This window comes from Myxine glutinosa, chromosome 2, assembly GCF_964187855.1.
Source record: "Myxine glutinosa chromosome 2, kmMyxGlut1.1, whole genome shotgun sequence".
Lineage (NCBI taxonomy): Eukaryota > Metazoa > Chordata > Myxini > Myxiniformes > Myxinidae > Myxine > Myxine glutinosa.
Window position 1 is genome coordinate 216,493,246 of NC_136262.1, and position 19,483 is coordinate 216,512,728.

At 49.6% G+C, this 19,483-nt stretch overlaps 1 protein-coding gene across 1 annotated transcript in view; it reads right to left on the minus strand.

Annotated features, from left to right (window-relative positions):
- LOC137420841 (uncharacterized) overlaps positions 1 to 19,483 on the minus strand; it is a 43,018-nt gene that overhangs the window by 16,699 nt on the left and 6,836 nt on the right. The window contains exons 2-4 of the mRNA XM_068106280.2: positions 9,514 to 9,609; positions 6,533 to 6,652; positions 723 to 788 (exon numbers count right to left, since the gene is read on the minus strand). Of these exons, the coding sequence (XP_067962381.2) occupies positions 723 to 788; positions 6,533 to 6,652; positions 9,514 to 9,600 (273 nt within the window). The 5' untranslated portion in view covers positions 9,601 to 9,609. The remainder of the gene's footprint in view (positions 1 to 722; positions 789 to 6,532; positions 6,653 to 9,513; positions 9,610 to 19,483) is intronic.

The window sequence follows — 19,483 nt, forward strand, 5'->3', positions numbered from 1 at the left end:
GTTGTTGCTGTTGTTGTTGTCTGTTTTTGAGTCTGCTGGAGTGTCCCTCAAAGTAGCCAGTATTTATTTTACCTCAACATTAATTTTGACATTTTATTCTTTGCTTTATTTCATTAAATTATTGTGTTCCATTCTATTTGTGGTGTCGTGTTTCTCTGTCCGTGGGTCCGAGGATAAGCCCCGTGAGCTCCGTGCAGGTAAGCACCCTCGTTCCTGCACCCGCGCACAACGGACCAACCACCATCATTTCGGCTACACTCCTCGGAAGTAAGAACGATCGGTCATTCGTCACCCAGCGGTGTTAACCGCCGGGCTGACACGACACTATACTTGATGACTTGGTTCAGCTTTCAATGTCCATTATGCAGCACAAGACAGGGGTAGCATCATTAGCTGAAGGTGCAGCTGTTCAGCAGATGCTCGGTAGGGCAGGAATTCGGAATTTGGCCATGGTGTCGGCGATAACTCACCTGCTCTTCGCAAATGACACCATGGGATCTTTACCGTCCACCAACTAACTAATACCGGCAGATGGAACATCCGTTTAACGTCCATCAGAGGGACCGCACACAAATTGATGATTCACCCTGCCTGTGAAACACAGAGGATGACAGTTTATAGCTGGGTCGGGATTCAAACAAAGGGTAGTGGGAACAATGGATTATGCTTGCAATAACATTTTAAAATTCATGGAAATACTCAGCTACATAAACTTTACTTACCTGAGGTGGGGAAATAGTCGTCTCTGAAGTTGGGGCTGCACAATTGGGAGCCGCATTTAAAAGTTTCTGAAGAAAGAAAGGATGAAGATAGTATACAAATGGAGAGCAAACAATTAAGGGATGATTGGAAAACAAAAGGCTAAGGAGGCAAGATGAAAATGCAAAACAGCAAATGCAAAATTAGGAATTGCAAACAATGAGAGAAATGCAATAAAGTCTCCTGAATGACCAAACAGAATATTATTATTGTTACTATTCTTAATCCTTTTCCCAGAGATTAAAACCAAGGGAATGAATAATATTTCATACAAATGCCCAGTCTCATTTCAGTGAATATACATATTGGGTGACAGGAATATTTCCTGGGACTCCACTGGGCTGCATAAATAAACGGCCATTGTCGTGCGACGTACATCAGAAAATGAAATGATCAACAAGCTCGTTATTCTTGACCACATTTGTCATTGACTTCAAGTGTCTGATATTCCATCATTAAAAGTCACTTGTTTGAACTGACAGCTATAGGGCTGACAGGATGGCCTCGAGATACGCACACTTACCTCTCAGCTGTCTAGCCTGGGTTTGAGTCCCAACCCAGCTATAAACTGTCATCCCAGCGTTTCACAGGCAGGATGATTCATCAATGTGTGTGCCGTCCCTCAGATGGACGTTAAACGGGCATCCTGTCTGCCAGCATTTGTTGGTGGATGTTAAAGATCCCAGGGTGTCCTTTGCAAAGAGTAGGTGAGCTATCACCAGCACCATGATCAAATTACAAATTGTAGCCCTAACCAGCAGAAGGCACTGCATCAGCTGTACACCTGTGCCCTCAGCCAATGAGGCTACCCCACAGCCTTGTGCTTCATATGAACGAGGAGGAAGTCAAAGCAATTTAAGACAGCAATTCTAAGATATAAAGAAAAAAGTTTGTTTGTTCGTTCGTTCGTTTATACATTCAAACCATGCAGGAACCAGTGCGACCAAACTTTGCATGGCCTCCTCTTTCATCCAGAGGAAGGTGAAGGGCTATGTTTGGATAAAAAAATTGTCTCCAGATAAAACCAGATAATTGGCCTGCAGGCATTGATTGGATCTTGTGCTTATACACTGCCAGGGGTTTTTTTTCCGGGGATTAATCGAGTAATATGTATTGTGAAGAGTGTATGTTGAGGCTGTAATGATTTGTTGTCAACAACACAAATTTAATTATTAGTGTGTCTGCACATGCACCTGTTATTTAAAAAGATTGCTTTACACAGGTTTATGATAACACCTCCGAGTTCAGGCTTTGAGTGAGTATGTTGCTTATACTGTGCCTGGGTTTTTCCTGGGAGTTATCGTGTAATATGTTTTGTGAAGATCGTATGTTGAGGTTGCAGTGATTTGTTTTGAGCAACACAAGTTTATTGATTTTAGTGTTTACATGCGTGCCTGGTGTTGGCTTAGTGGTTAGGGTGCCGGCTTGGGATCCAAGGATCCTAGGTTTGAATCCCGGTCGATCGCTGAATTAACGCCAGGGGGGTTGACAGACTGTCATCCTTCCGAGGTCGGCAAATTGAGTACCAGCTTGCTGGGATGAATGATCAAGGTGTGTACCCCGATTTAGAATAGGTACACCGTATCCCTGCGCATCGTAAGAGCGTGACCAAGGGTTGGCGTCAGGAAGGGCATCCGGCCATAAAAACATTGCCTCAAACAGGGAACCATGATTGTCATGGGGCCCGCAAGGCTAACCCCCGCTCTAGCGGGGAAAAGGGCCTTAAAACGATCATTCATTCATGCGTGCCTGTTATTAAAAAGATTTCTTTACTCAGCACATCTCAGCAACAAGTCAATATTCCTTCACTGACATTTCATGAACTAGGGCATGCCCGTACTATATATATATCTAAAATTATATCCCCCCCCTCTATTTACATGAAATGGTTTGGTCCATTCGCAAAGCCAAAGCGAACGGCTTGCGAGTACGGTGACAATCCCCCCCCTCTATTTACATGAAATGGTTTGGTCCAAAGCGAACGGCTTGCGAGTACGGTGACAATCCCCCCCCTCTATTTACATGAAATGGTTTGGTCCAAAGCGAACGGCTTGCGAGTACGGTGACAATCCCCCCCCCCCTCTATTTACATGAAATGGTTTGGTCCAAAGCGAACGGCTTGCGGAGTTTGGTAAAGAAATCGCCATAGCGTGCACAAACGCGCAGGAAAGCGAAAGAATCGCAAATTAGTTTTAATTAGTTTTAAAACATAGTTTAACGCCAACTAAGCACCGAAATAGTTTGCCAACGTGAAATAAATGAATACGCTCTCAAATGTGCCGTCCGAGGCAGAGTCTGTTCGGCACGTTCGGCACACGTGATAGCTCGCTGCTCTCTGATTGGTTGAATCGTTTTTTGGACATAGCTCGGTAACTACTTCTCCGATTAATATTAAACCTTGAAAAGGCACATCCTCGGGTCCCCAGCAATATACCTGGCAAGTTTCAAGTATATCGGACCGGTAGTTGTCGAGAAACAGCGGTCACAGACAAACACACAGACACACAGACATTCACACAGAGATTACTGGAATTATAGATAGATGTCTGCATACCAGATGTCACATGACTGTGTCCTATTTTCAATTTTGATTGGATACACTTCACAGCCAATGAGGAACCATAAAACTGACCAGTCATGCTCCTCCTTTTCTCATTAATTTTCCACCCCAGGATTTCACCATTTCCTTACCTTACTTTCAACTGACTTCACCTTCACCGGATAACCTCATGGCATGGTGCGTTGGAACCATTGTGTTTTGATAGTTACACGACAGCATTTTGAGTATTACAACTAAGCACCAAGTAATACGTTATAAAGCCATTAATGGAAACTGTTGATACCCTTGACAAATTGCGTAATTTGTATTTATTAATTTATTTTGCATTCCATGGTCATGAAAACAAACTTCGTGTGTACGTGATCTGCCTCTGGGCTACCAAGATATTCTCAATTTGGACAAAGTCAACTTTCAAGGGAACTCACAAGGGAACACTTATGTTAAGAAATATTGTTACGTTTGTGCGGGTAGATGACGGAATCTCATAGAAAAGATAGGATCGTATAGGTATAGCATGGACCGTGGACGCGTAGGAGACATCTCAACGTATTAAGTAGGGAAACCAGAGCTTAAGTTGTATACGTGTCTTCACACGAGGGGTGAAGCTATGGTAATTAGATAGGGGTTAAGATTAGTCCCCCCCCCCCCTCCCCCCCCTAGTATGTGATTACCATCGGTGGTTTTTCCCCTATGGATTTACAATTACAACTAGAATGGCACTGTAGAGAGCATACCTCCACCAGGTGGACAGTTTATGTTTTGTAACTCAGAGTAGACCAGAAAATCACAATACAGAATCACATTTAATCAAAATCATCCGTCCACAACTTTTTGAGATATCCTACTGTATATCGTTTTTGGCCCTATCTCCCAATGGTGAAGAATCACTTAAAAAATTATACTATCTGGATCCTGATCCGGATCTTCACCAAAATAGAATGGAATCCTCCTTGTCACACACACAACATGTACACCAAGTTTCATCCAAATCCGTCTATAACTTTTTGAGATATCATGCTATATGTTGGTTTTATCCGGATCACTCATTGGTGAAGAGTCACTTTAAAAATTCTACTAGCCGGATGCGGATCCGGATCTTCACCAAAATCAAATCATTTCGGCCTTGTCACATATGCTAGCTCTCTGCCAAATTTTGGCCGAATCCATCCACAACTTTTTGAGATATCCTGTTCACAAACAAAGAGACAAACAGACAGACAGGGTTGAAAACAAAACCTCCATCCACCTTTGGTGGCGGAGGTAACAAGGCCGGCCATGCAAAACTTTCATTAAACCACCGGAACCGCCGACAATGCCCGGACATTGCCGATCGGCAAGTAAGCCACGCCTTAATGACGCTCACACCAAGCAAACAGGCTCCTAAACTAAACCCCGCCTCCAAAAGATCGTAACCGGCAGGCTACGAGACTTAAGACTACAAGACATGAGACTGAAGGGAATACAGGCTCGGCTTGAGGATCAACGTGCAAGACAAGCAGCCTCTAGGGCAGCATGTTGGGCACCCACAGAAGGTGAAGCATTTCAATGCAATCCAGCCAACAACTACGCCAACCACTGACGTAGTTGCCTTTTTCTTCTCTGCCAGCAAGATGACTTCGCCAAAATGCTGATGTGTTGTAATGCACCAAAGTAACTTGGATGTATCAAGAAAAGTTTTCAAGCGACGACATCAGTGAGCCGCTGAGGAACATTTTGCAATGCCCAAGGTTGGTAATTCATACAAAACCATAAAGGCCACAATTCCCCAATTTGTCATGAAGAAGATATTTAACATACATATTTCATTTAATTTCCCTGGGCAACACTGGGTGTTTCAGCTAGTTTATCTCACTTCACTGATATCCCTCTTCACACAATCCTCCCATCTCAACTGTGGTCTACCTCTTTTCCTAACTGCCTTGTTCCTCCGCCTATCTTGCCATTCTCTCTTCCCCCATCTGCAGCAAATGTCCACTGTCCAGCCCATCTCAGCTGGCATTTCACCAATCTCCCCGTCAAGCTCATCTGTACACAAATCTTCCCCCTCAGTTCATCCATCCTCCTTCTATCCACCCCCATCACTTTCATAATTCTCTTGACCCAGTTGTCCTCGCAAACCTGCATCATCTGTTGTTCTCTCTCTGTCAGTGCCACCATCTCTGGACCGTAAAGTAGGCTGGCATTACGCACATCAAAACCTTTCCTTTCAACCTCCTTGAAATTTTTCTGTCTGCCATTACACCCTCCACCTTCCTCTATACATTCACACCCAACTGAATCATCCTACGCACCTCTGCCTCTGACTTACCATCCCTGATCACCGTTTCACCCAGATACTCAAACCTATTTCCTTGTCCAATCTTGTTCCCCTCAACCTGATATTCATTTATTTTCTCATGTTGCCCAACTCACTTCACCATGCTCATTTTTAGCCCATGTTTCTCAAATGCCTCCTTCCACTCACCCAGTACGTCCTGCATCTCCCACCCACTCTCAACCACAACAACCAGATTGTCCGCATACAATATCCTCGTCAGCATACAATATCCTCTTGCATGTTTACCTTCCTGCTTAGCAGCTCAATCACCATGATAAACAGGAGTGGGCTGAGAGTGCTTCCCTGCCTCAAACCGATGTTAAAATTTAACTCATCTGACATCCCAGGACCAACCAAAACTCTTCCCTTCGTTCCCTTGTACATCCCTTCCACCAACCTAAATTATGCCTCCAGAACTCCCATCCATCTCAGTGTCACCATCACCATCTCTCTCGGGACAGTGTCATAGGCACTCAAAATCCACAAATCCCAATGCCATTTCAGCTTGCAACTCCAACCTCTTCTCCACCAGCTGTCTCAGTACGAACATCCCATCTGTCGTTCCCCTACATTTTTTAAACCCCTACTGCTTTCTCCGATCTCCTCCACACTCTTCCTTATCCTCTTATCCAGAACCCTCTCCAGCACCTTCATGACATGACTAAGGAGCGTAATGCCCCTGTACTTCCCCGGATCTTGAACATCCTTCTCCCCCTTCCATATCGGCACAATTAACCGTGTCCTCCAATCCTCCGGAATTGACCCATCTCTCATACATACATTCAACAACCTCTTGTCCATGAAGATTCGGTGAATGGGGGAGGGAAAAAAGAGAAGAAGAAAGGAAAGTGGAAATTGAACACAGAGTCAACAATAAAAGAGAAATAATGAAATACCCAAGCAACAAGTGGGTCGATAAGATGCATCACAGTCTGGGCTTGTAGGAGAGCGAAAGAAAGCTGTGGATTTTGAAGCAACATGGAGTTGGCGTCATCCGGACTATTTTTGATGCAGAGCTGAGGAGAGAACACAGAAGCCAATGAATGGGATAACTGCAAGATGAACAAGGGGGAGAATGTTTTACAATACATGTCCCCTATGGGTGTGATATTTTCAAAGCCCAAAAAGGGTACATACAGTACCTTCAGAAAGTTTTCACACACCTTGACTTTTTTCACATTTTATGTTACAGCCTGAATTTAAAATTGATTAAATTGAGATTTTTTTTTGTCACTGATCTACACACAATACACGATAATGTCAAAGTGGAATTTTGTTTTTCGAAATGTTTCCAAAATAATTCAATCGTTAAACATCAGAATTTTTTTTCATTTTTGGTGAATGACCACAAAACTTAAGTCTTTTAACTTCCTTAAAATCCCAGCTACAAAGTGCAGCCCGGGCTCATTTAAATCACGAAAAGTCACAGTTTTAGAAAATAAATGGTGTCAAATGTGGTTAGGGGAGGGATGGAGTGAGGGGTGCAACATAACTCAATTTTCAGATCACTGGCTCCCAGACTATAAAGCGACAGACAAATAAAATAAATTCATTAAATGCCAGCGAGAAGGCTACACAATATATTAACATTACTCTAGATGTATGGTGGTAAAAAGTAGGACAATATAATTTCGCTTCACGATTAGAACAAAGAACTAGAGTTCAGAGAACACCTTACCCCACACAGTGTTCAAGTTAATAATTCACTTGAAATAAAATATAGACTTTAAAGGTCGTTAAATAAAATCTAAAAGCTTACTGCTGTAGATGCAGCACATTTTACACCACCTATCTAACACGTTACATTAGTTATTCGTTACTGTTGTTTGTGTCCTTCATGACGTTCTTAAAAACAGCAAGTTTCCTGTTTGGAATGATTTTCAATTTTGACTGCCACATGCAGAGTAGAAAATATTCTCGCTTCTCTCTGTGCATGGACGGTCCCGCCTAATTCAGAGGCAAAGTGCTGCTAAACTACAGGTTTGTTTTCCAATTCATTTTCCTATTCGTCTTCAAAATATAACATTCAATTGAAATCAAGTTGTTTCTCGATCATAAACTGACGCTTGTAGACAGACGGACTGACACAGACAGACGTGAACAATTGCTTAATTGCAGTCATTGTAACTGGTATTATACTATGTTTATTAACACGAGGCATGCCTACCACCACTTTACTGATGGATTTCATTCAATGACGGCATGCTTTACTTCACAAACATCGCATGTCGATCTGTGAATCTCTGAGAATGCAAAATGAATGGAAACACCTGAAAAAATGATATTTTACAACATGTAGTCATTGTCGCTGCTGCTGCTGCTGTTGTTGTCATGGGTGCTGTGGTGGTTGTTGTTTGTGTGCTCCTTCCATGTACTTATATATATTTTTGTATTGCTTTGACAAATATTACTATATATAAAATTTTGTCTGCTCTTTCTGTGTACTTCTAAAGTAGTGGTTCTCAACTGGTGGTCCATGGTGACTTTTTTTTCAGTGGTCCACGGGAACATTGTCCAAAGTCACACGGTGTGAGCAGGTGCCGCCATCCGGCTGTTTTAAGCTGTGTTCAAAAGCAGTGTGAGAACTCAGTCCGAGGTGCTCCATGAAAAAAAATTTGATTGGCCTGGTGGTCGTTGGAATGAAACGAGTTGAGAACCACTGTTCTAAAGGGTTCCTGCTGTTGTAGGACAAAGGTTTCCGTTCAAACCGCTGCATGAAGAAACCATTAGCACTGCTTCTTCAAACTTGGAAAGAGGCTCCAAAAAGGGAAATTTGTGATTAAAGAAACAAATTTTTGTTCCAAGTAAATAGATTACCTCATGTTATGTTTTCACCCGTCTGTTTGTGAGGATCTCTCGAAAAGTTGTGGACGGATTATGACATAAAATTTGGTGGACAGGTTGGATGTGTGACAAGGAAAAATATAACATATAACAGGACATCTCAAAAAATTGACCGATTCTAAATTTTGGTAAAGATCCATCCGGATCCAATAATATCCAATAATTTTTTAAGTGAATCTTCATCATTGAGAGATGGGGCCAAAACGATATAAAACACGATATCTCAAAGTTATGGACTGATTCAGATGAAACTTGGTGGACCGGTTGGGTGTGTGACAAGGACGAGATGATTAGATTTTGGTGAAGATCCGGATTCGGATCCGGCTACTAGAATTTCTTAAACGATTCTTCACCATTGGGAGATAGGGCCAAAAACGATACATAGCAGGATATCTCAAAAAGTTGTGGACGGATTTTGACGAAACTTGGTGGACCAGTTGGGTGTATGATAAGGCCAAATAGATTCGATTTTGGTGAAGATCTGAATATGGATTTGGATATGAGAATTTTTTTTTTTAAAGTGATTCTTCACCATTGAGTAATATGGCCAACCCGGCGGAGGTATGGTCTCTACTGAGTGCCGTTCTAGTTACTTTTGTTATTAGAAGTGGCCTTGGAAAAACGCCATAAATAAGCGATCTTAATACGGATATACACCTCAACACCTAGTTCATCAAGACGCAAATTCCCATTGGGGAGAGGGAAGGGGAGTTAAATCACTACAACCTCCGCCGTGTGACTCTTATGCCCACTGTCAAGTTTGTTTGCCATTGGTAAGTAACGACCAAATGTGGCAAGGTCAAAAAAACCAAACAGTCAGACACACACCAAATTGCATATTTCAGTATGATTGAGGACAATGCAACATTTTATGCGATTCAAAAAGTTGCACCTGAATGAAAAAAAGGATTTAATTGCTTTTTTCTATAACAGGATAATGTACAATAAATAATCACAAGTGGCGGCGGAGAAAATGAGAAGGAAAGAGCAATAACAAAAAATGCGAAGGGCAAGGTAGAAAAAGCCAGCATACCTTCATCTGCTTCATTAGCTCAAACATTTGCTCAGGTGGCAAGCTGGCAACAGCTCTACTAATAGACTCTGGGTGTTCCTCTGCCATCTTCTTTATCTGCCAAGCATGAAAATGCTATCATTGTGAACTTATCAGATTCAGCAACGTCATCTTCATCAGCAACATCACCAAAGTACGCAATAAAAATGTCCTACACAACATTAAAAAGGTAAACTCAACCCAGATTTTAACAATGGAGAATTTCAAGATCTAATGCATTCCTCCACAAATGATGCACACCTTAAACAGGTGCTGCATGTTCATGAATGAATGTCGAGAATCGATCATTACAGTATTGTGGCGGACACGAAAGCTCACTGGCGTGATGGCATCATTCCGCGCACCAAGTGGGCGGCGGCCACGCCCGAGGGGTAGGCGTGGCCGCGGGATATACACCGGGTGCGCAGCCCGGAGCGCTCCAGTGCTACAGTGGAGCTCTTGTAATAAAGACTCTTTGAACTTACCGCGTTGTCCGCTTCCTCCTTGCTATACAAGTAGCGCGCGTAGCACCGCGCTTCATTGGTGACCCTCCGACGTTCTGGTCAGCCGTCGCTGACCAACCGAACCCGCCACAGCAATGGCAACCAACGCGGTCCAAATCAAACTCCCCGAGTTCTAGGAGGCTCAAGCCGAAGTTTGGTTCCTGCAGGCGGAAGCCCAGTTCCGACTTCGAGGCATCACGGTGGACGAGACCATGTACTGCCACGTGGTCGCCTCCCTCGGGCCCGGCACGGCCGCTCGCGTCGTGTCGGTCCTGAGGAACCCACCGGCCGACGGCAGCTACGAGGCGATCAAGCGTCTCCTCCTCGCCACGTTCGGCCTCACAGTGGACGCACGGGCCGACCGCCTCCTGGACCTCCCCGAGCTCGGTGACACGCGACCGTCGGTCCGCATGGACCATATGCTGTTATTGATGGGTGACGAAACCCCGAAAGCTCTATTCCGGGCGTTATTTCGACGCCAGCTGCCGGCACGAGTACGCCTCGCCTTGGCCGGTTCTGCGACGACGGAACCCCGAGCTCTCGCTGCCGAGGCCGACAGGTTCTTCGCGGCTTTGGACACGCAGGCGAGTTTTGGCGCGGCCGTCGCGAATCCCGAGGCTGATGCACACCTCGTGGCTGATGCTGATGCACACCTCGCGGCCGCCGCCACGCCCCGCCCACCACCGCCGCCGCGGAGAAAACCGCGGCCTCCGCCGCCAACCTGGTGTCTTTTCCACGCCCAGTTCGGCCACGAGGCTCGGCAATGTCGCCCGCCGTGCTAATTCGGCAGGTCGGGAAACGCCCGGGCCGGCCCTCGGTAGTGGCACTGAGCGCTGGCCATTCAAACAGCCTACTGTTCATCACGGACACCTTATCCGGGCGCCGTTACCACGGGCGCCGTTACCTGTGCGACACGAGAGCGCAGGTGAGTGTCGTTCCCGCCGGTACGTCCGACAAGCAGACCGCGGGCCGGGGCCCCGCGCTGCTTGCTGCCAACGGTACGTCCATTCGCACATACGGAAAACGCTGCCTTTCTCTGCGGTTCGGAGAGCAGGTTTTCCGGTGGTCGTTCGTCACTGCCGACGTGCCTATGGCACTGCTTGGCGCAGACTTCCTCTGTGCCAATGGCCTGTTGGTGGACGTAAAGCACAGAAGGCTTGTCCAGGCTGAGACGTTCAGCTCGCCCGCTTGCGCGCTGCCCGCCTCGTTTAGCAGCTCCCGGAGCGGCTCATCCAGCGGCTCGCCGAGCGGCTTGGTTCCGGCCAGGTTCATCTGTACGCTTCCGGCAGCGAACGAATTCACCCGCCTCCTCGCCGGCTTCCCGGCCCTCACGCGGCCCACCTTCTCAGCGGGGGCCGTCAAGCACGGGGTGGAACACCACATCCCCACCGCCGGGCCACCGGTCTACGCCCGGGCACGCCGCCTCGAGCCGACGAAGCTCGCGGTAGCTAAAGCGGAGTTCAGTACGCTGGAGCGGCTCGGCATCATGCGGCGCTCCGAGACTGCTTGGGCGTCGCCGCTCCACATCGTGCCAAAGCCCGGCGGGGGATGGCGACCGTGCGGGGACTACTGGCGTCTCAACGACGCCACCACCCCCGACCGCTACCCCGTCCCCCACATTCAGGACTTCTCCGCCCGGTTGGCGGGCATGTCCTTCTTTTCAAAGGTGGACCTCATACCCGGCTACCATAAGGTCCCCGTTAGGCCGGAGGACATCCCGAAGACGGCTGTCATCACGCTATTCGGACTTTTCGAATTTCTTCGGATGCCCTTCGGATTGAAAAATGCGGCTCAGGCGTTCCAGCGACTAATGGACAGCGTCTTGCGCGACTTGGATTTCGTCTCCGTCTACCTGGACGACATCCTCGTTGCCAGCGGGTCGCGCGAAGAGCACCTACACCATCTCCGCACGCTCTTCGAACGTCTGGGCCACCATGGCCTCATCGTGAACCCCGCCAAGTGCCGGTTCGGCGTCGCCGACATCGACTTTTTGGGGCACCACGTCACCAGGCACGGGGCCGTCCCCCTACCGGCCAAGGTGGAGGCGGTGAAGGGGTTTCTGCGCCCCCGCACGATCAAGGGGCTCCAGGAGTTCCTGGGCATGGTAAACTTTTACCATCGGTTCCTGCCCCGCATCGCCCAGCTCCTGCGCCCCTTGCACGAGGCCCTCCGAGGGAAGCCGGGCAAAGGTGACGTTACCTGAACCGAGCAGATGGACGCGGCTTTCGCGGGCGCGAAGCTCGCCTTGGCTAACGCCACCATGCTCGCGCACCCGGCGCCCGATGCACTGATCGCCCTCACCACCGACGCCTCTGACTACGCGGTGGGCGCGGTGCACGAGCAATGGGTGCGTGGTGCCTGGCAACCGCTGGCGTTCTACAGCCGGCAGCTTCGCCCGCCCGAACGCCGTTATAGTACCTTCGACCGCGAGTTGCTCGGGCTTCACCTGGCGGTCAGGCACTTCCGCCATCTGCTCGAGAGCCGTGCGTTCACGGCCTTCGTCGACCACAAGCCACTGGTCTTCGCGATGGGCAAGGTCGCCGAGCCGTGGTCGGCCCGGCAGCAGCGTCACCTCTCGGCCGTGTCCGAATATACAACGGACATCCGGCACGTCGCGGGGAAGGACAACCCGGTGGCGGATTGCCTTTCCCGGTCCGTCGCCCTCGCAGTCCACCTTGGCATCGACTATGCCCGGATGGCGGCGGACCAGGCCGCCGACCCCGGCGTCCAGGCCTTGCGGACCGCCGTCACGGGCCTCCGCGTCACCGAGGTGCCGTTCGACGGCGCGGGCACGGCCCTCTTGTGCGACGTCTCCCTCGGGCGGCCCCGCCCCATCGTGCCCGCGGGCTGGCAGCGCCAGGTTTTTGACGCCATCCACGGCCTGTCCCACCCGGGCACGAAGGCCTCCCAGAGGTTGGTCGCCGACAAGTTTGTCTGGCATGGCCTCCGGAAGGCCGTCCGCGGCTGGACCAGGACGTGCCTCGCGTGCCAGCGCGCGAAGGTGCACCGGCACACCCAGGCCCCATTGGCCCCGTTTACGGTGCCGGAACGTAGGTTCGACCACGTGCACGTGGACCTGGTGGGACCTCTGCCCCCCTCGCGGGGTTTCACCCATGTCCTGACAATGGTGGACCGCACCACACGGTGGCCGGAGGCCGTGCCTTTGGTGGCGACGACGGCGGCGGACATCGCGCAGGCGTTCATCGCCACCTGGGTCGCCCGGTTCGGTGCCCCCTCGGACATCTCGTCCGACCGCGGCCCCCAGTTCACCTCGGAGCTCTGGGGGGCGGTCGCGCGGGGGCTCGGGGTCCAGCTGCACCGAACCACGGCCTACCACCCCCAGGCCATCGGCCTGTGCGAGCGGTTCCACCGCTCGTTGAAGGCCGCGCTCCGGGCCACCCTCCGCGACGGCGGCTGGGTCGACAGGCTCCCCTGGGTCCTGCTGGGCCTCCGGACGGCGCCCAAGGACGACCTGGGCGCATCCGCGGCGGAGTTGGTCTTCGGACAACCGCTGCGGGTGCCGGGCGAGTTCCTACCCCACGGCACCATGGTCCGCGGCGCAGGAGCGCTCCGCGCTGCAGGAGACCGCCCGGAGGTTCGCCCCGGTGCCGACGGCGCACCACGGTCACCCGTCTACGCATGTCGCCCCGGAGCTTCGCACCGCGGAGTACGTCTTCGTCCAGCACGACACCCACCGGACACCACTGCGGCCCCCGTACGACGGGCCTTTCCGCGTGCTGGAGACCGGGGTGAAACATTTCACCTTGGACATCGGCGGTACTCCCGACCGCCTCTCAGTGGATCGCCTCAAGCCGGCCCACCTCGACGTGGACCACCCACCGCCGGTGGCTCGGCCCCCGCGTCGGGGCCGCCCCCCTGCGGGCAGACCCCCGGCACCGCCCAGGCCCGCCGGCCCGCCGCCCCCCGGTCCTGCACCCATCCCGGGTGCAGCCGGAGGCATCCCAGCTGGCATCCCTGCACCCCGGACGCCGCCAGTCGCCAGAGGGCGCTTCGGCCGGGTCATCCGTTTGCCCCGCAAACTGGCCCTCCAGGTGCGCGGGAATTCTGGGGGGGGCGCGTGTGGCGGACACGAAAGCTCACTGGCGTGATGGCATCATTCCGCGCACCAAGTGGGCGGCGGCCACGCCCGAGGGGTAGGCGTGGCCGCGGGATATACACCGGGCGCGCAGCCCGGAGCGCTCCAGTGCTACAGTGGAGCTCTTGTAATAAAGACTCTTTGAACTTACCGCGTTGTCCGCTTCCTCCTTGCTATACAAGTAGCGCGCGTAGCACCGCGCTTCAGTCTGACATTTTTCCTTATACAAATACTGTATCTACTATAAATGGATGAGGTGTGTGTGTGTGTGTATGTGTTTGTCATACTTTTTGTGTCTATTTATTACAGGTACGTCTATTATTATTAATTAATGTTGTGGTGAGGCAGTTGCCCGGAAACAACTCGCCTTTGCCTCTTGGAAGGCTAAGCCAAAAGAAGGAAAACACCATTCCTTTCACAAAGCTCGGAACAAGTGTGTATCTACCCTTAGGAGAGCCAGGAAGCACTCTACTCTCAAGACTGAACTCTCAAACCTGTCTCCCTCCTCCAAATCGGGGTGGCGTCTGGTCAAATCTGTCTCTGGTGTTTGTTCCCCCTCCATCCCCTCCTCTACCTCAAATGGCTACACAGCTGACAACGCACGTGACAAAGCCAAATGCCTCAACTCTGTGTTTGCCTCGAAATCTTGTGTCCCAAACCCATCTCTCTCTGTACCTACCATACCCAGTCGAACCCAGCTGCTCCTGGACTCTGTGTCCAACTTTAGCTCTTTCACGAGCCTCGATTCAGTATACAAAAAAAAAAAAAAAAAAAAAAAAAAAGGTGGAGAAGTTTTTGTCAAACCTCGACTCTGATTCTGCAACTGGACCAGACGGCATCAGCCCACAGGTCCTAAAATCCTGCTCTTCCACTCTTTCACACCCTCTCCTCTCTCTGTTCATTTCACCCTCTCTTTTGCTCAAGGTCATCTGCCATCTGCCTCAAAATCAGCCAACATTACCGCCTCACACAAAATGGTGCCAAACCAGATCCTTGGAACTTCAGACCAATCAGCCTGCTCTCAATAATCAGCAAGGTCATGGAATCGATCATCGCTTCTGACATCAAATCCTTCCTCTTCCACAATGGCTTGATCTCGGATCATCAATTTGGATTCAGACCAGGTCATTCTACTCTGGACATGCTGCTTCTGCTGCCTCAACGATGGATGGAGGTCCTCAATGCCAAATAGGAAAACAGGAAATCAGAGCCGTCTCCCTTGACATAGATTGTGCCTTCTATATGGTCTGGCACCCCACCCTGCTCACCAAACTCTCCTCGTATGGTATCCATGGAAACCTCCACGCATGGCTTGCAGACTTCCTTTCTGATCGGTCACCATGTGGCCCTGAATGGAATTCTCTCTTCTCCCCTTCCTGTTTAGGCTGGAGTTCCTCAAGGCAGTTATCTGGGCCCTGTGCTTTTTCCGGTCTTCATCAATGATCTTTCCGACTCTCTGGAAAATCCTCTCTATCTCTTTGCTGATGACTCCACTCTCTGCCGCTCCATATCCCAACCCTCAGATCGGCAGGCAGCAGCCTCTTTACTCTCTGCAGACATGGCCAATATCACAAACTGGTCAAACAAGTGGAACATGTCTTTCAATCCGGACAAATCTCACACTCTCACTTTTTCTCTCCGAAAAAACCGTCTGGACAACCCTCCCATCTACTTTCTGAACAATCCTCTTGAAGAAGTTCTGTCACTCAAGCTTTTGGGTCTCACTATCTGCCATGATCTTTCTTGGGAAAACCACATGTCCAAGCTGGCCCTCAAAGCCAGTCGCCGACTGGGCATACTCCATCGTGCGAAGTCCTTTCTGGGCACTTCTGAGCTCCTCACCACATACAAAGCTTTCATCCGCAGCTCAATGGAATACTGCTCTCCCCTCTGGGCTGGTGCTCCTGCCTCACACCTAGCTCGGCTTCACGCGGTTGAAACCAAAGCATTCAGAATCATTGGAATCTCCCGCGATGAAGCCGATTCTGAGGGCCTTTCTCTCTCTCACCGCAGGCAGGTAGGTGGTCTTTCTGTCTTCTACCGACTCCTCTCCGGCCTTGCTCCCCCTGCTCTGTCTGTGCTCTGTCCCCCAAATATTCCTGCAGGACACACAAGATCTGCCAGCAACCCTCTTCTGGTGAAACTACCAAAATAAAGACTCTCTGCTCACCTTCACACCTTCATTCCTCCTTTCTCCTGCCTCTGGAACAAATTCCCACACTCTTTTCAATCCCTGTCCTTCCTCCATGTCTTTAAAACAGCTGTTCACCACCATCTCTTATCTTCCCCCATCCAAAACCTTGATCTTTTCAACCCCCAAAACCTTGATAAAACACCCCAAATCCACCTCTTTAAATCCCCAACGTCTTTCCTGAAATTCCGAGAAGTGTTAATTTGCTTTATACCGTGTACCCCTCCCTCCTCCCCTAGCCCTCCCCCTTCCACAGATCTACCGACTTCCCTCTTCTGTTGTTGTGCTTGTGTACTTCCCGCTCCCTCCCCCTCTTGTCTCCCGCTCCATTCATTGCATGTTTTATGTGTCTGTGCATGTTTTCATGTTCAATGTGTTAGTTCTTACACAAGCCTTGATTCTGTATTGAAAAAAAAAATTAAAAACAATTAGGTACTCTTCAAATGTACCTTTTAACCCCTTAGACTGCTGAAACCCCTTAGACCTTGGAAGACCCTTTAACACTTGAGACCCAAAAGATCCTGAGGACCGAAAAGACCCAGATGACCCAAAACTCCCCAAGGTCCAAAAAGACCTAGATGACCCAAAAGTCCACAAAGAACCAAAAGTCCCTGAGGACCCAAAGGCTTCTTGATGACCCAGAAGTCCTTAATCACCCAAAAGACCCAAAGGTCTCCAAGGACCCAAAAAGTCCTTGATGACCCAAAAGTCCCCAAGGACCCAAAGGTCCTCAAAGACCCTGAGGTCCCAAAATACCCCTCAAGTCCAGCAGGCAGGTATGCTACAAGGCCGTGAAGAGCAATGAAAATTCGGTACAATGGACCAATGGGCCCTAGTTGTAAAAACAAATTAAAAAATTAAAACTTTTATTTACAGCAATCGAAGCTCATGGTAGAGGTTATGGCAGAGAGGTGAGACCATCTTAACAATGGAGCAGAGGACAACTGGCAAAAGGCCAAAATGACCCAAAAGTCCCCAAGGACCCAAAAAGTCAATAAGCCAAAACTCTCAACCTCCCTTTTTTTTTTCTTTTCTTTTTTTACATCCTTTTGCTTGGTGCCTCCATGTGTTCTCCCACTGTCGGTGCATCGCATTCTACCCATAGTCACACTACTCTTCCCGAGCCACGTTTCTATGTACAATCGAGTCTGCATGGATAAAATATATTTATTATGTCAGTACAAAATAATATATCAGAAATTCGCTAAAAGAGCGAGATTATGACATTTCACAAATGAAAAGCACCTCTGTATGAAACTGACTGAGTCAGGCAGAGCCACACAAATCTGACCCAGAACATTTTTCCCCAGGAAAATAGGCATCCCTAGTAATTTATGCAAAGGCAACCACATCTTGCTAATGTGAATCCCCCAAAGTGAATCCCCCTCGCCCCCCAATCGACCCATGAAATACAGACAAAATAAACATGCATTTTGCTGCCGAATGGTGCTTTTTCATAAAACACTGCAGTGACAAATTGTACATGGTGGCCAATAAATAGCTGACACATTTTAAATTAAACTAAAACACAAAGCAATGCAATGCAAAAAATAAAACTAAAACTTGCATATTGCAGATTATATGGGATTCTAGGACACCTGCATATATAGGATATATCGGACTCCTGCAAGATGAAACAAACATGGAGAAGTGGGCAAGTGTGGAGAGAGCAAAAATCCTGGAAATATAATTCATTTACAATGTTAGAAAATATCCTTCCGGGAACACAATACTCTCGTATGCGAAAATGTTTCGTGAAACTGTCAGTGCACGAGCCAAGTCTCCAGGATGTTCGTCTGTACGGCTAACAATAGTGCAGTTGTGCATGCAGCTCTTCGGTGTAGTCCACGCCATACAACAAGAAAACTGTTACAGGCATCAAATATAAAGAGAACATCCGTTCAGATGACGCCGAAGGATGATGTACACACGTTCCCAAACGAAGCAGGATGGAATTTTGTGAAACATTCCTTCGGATGAGTGAGGGGGATGGCAGGTTTGTTGCGAGAGTAATCAAGTCAGATGAAGCTCATTTCCAGCTCAAAGTTTGTCAACAATTAGAACATCCGATTTTGGGCATTAGAAAATCCCAAGCAGTTCCACCAACGACCTTTACACAGTGAACGTGTCACAGTGTGGTGTGACATTTCTTGGACCTGTGTCATAGAAGCATATTTATTTTCCATTGCCAGTGGGGCAACTGTCACAGTGACATCCGAGTGACATCTCGATATGATAAGCAGTTTTCTTGCTCCAACACAAAAGGAAATGGGATTTGATGATCTCCTCATCAAAAACGATTTGACGATCACCCTCCCCCCGCACCACTCTCACCCAGTCGCCACCCCCCACCCCCAATTCTCACATACCCACCCCCGACTCCCCCCCCCCCCCCTCTCAACCTGCCGTCACTCCTCTCACTCTTAACCTGCCTCCCCCTCTTCCCCCACTCTCCCACCCTGTCACTCTGCCACCACCAACCCCCTCCCATTCTCACAGTGCCACAGCAATCCCTCCACCCCCCCGCCCCCAATTCTCACTCTGCCACCACACCCCACCTCCCTCCCCCCATTCTTACTCTGCCGCCACATCCCACTCACTCTGCAGTCACCTCCTACTCTTACTCTGCCAACCCCACTCTCACTTTGCCAACCCATCCCTCTCTCCTACCTCCATCCCCCTTCTCCCTCTCATGCTGCCGTCCCACTTCTCCCTCTCATGCTGCCGTCCCACTTCTCCCTCTCATACTGCCGTCCCACTTCTCCCTCTCATGCTGCCGTCCCACTTCTCCCTCTCATGCTGCCGTCCCTACTCCTTCTCATGCTGCCGTCCCCCTTCTCCCTATCATGCTGCCGTCCCCCTTCTCCCTCTCATGCTGCCGTCCCTCTTCTCCCTCTCATGCTGCCGTCCCCCTTCTCCCTCTCATGCTGCCGTCCCCCTTCTCCCTCTCATGCTGCCGCCCCCCTTCTCCCTATCATGCTGCCGTCCCCCTTCTCCCTCTCATGCTGCCGTCCCCCTTCTCCCTCTCATGCTGCCGTCCCCCTTATCCCTCTCATGCTGCCGTCCCCCTTATCTCTCTCATGCTGCCGTCCCCCTTCTCCTTCTCATGCTGCCGTCCCACTTCTCCCTCTCATGCCGCCGTCCCCCTTCTGTCAAACATGC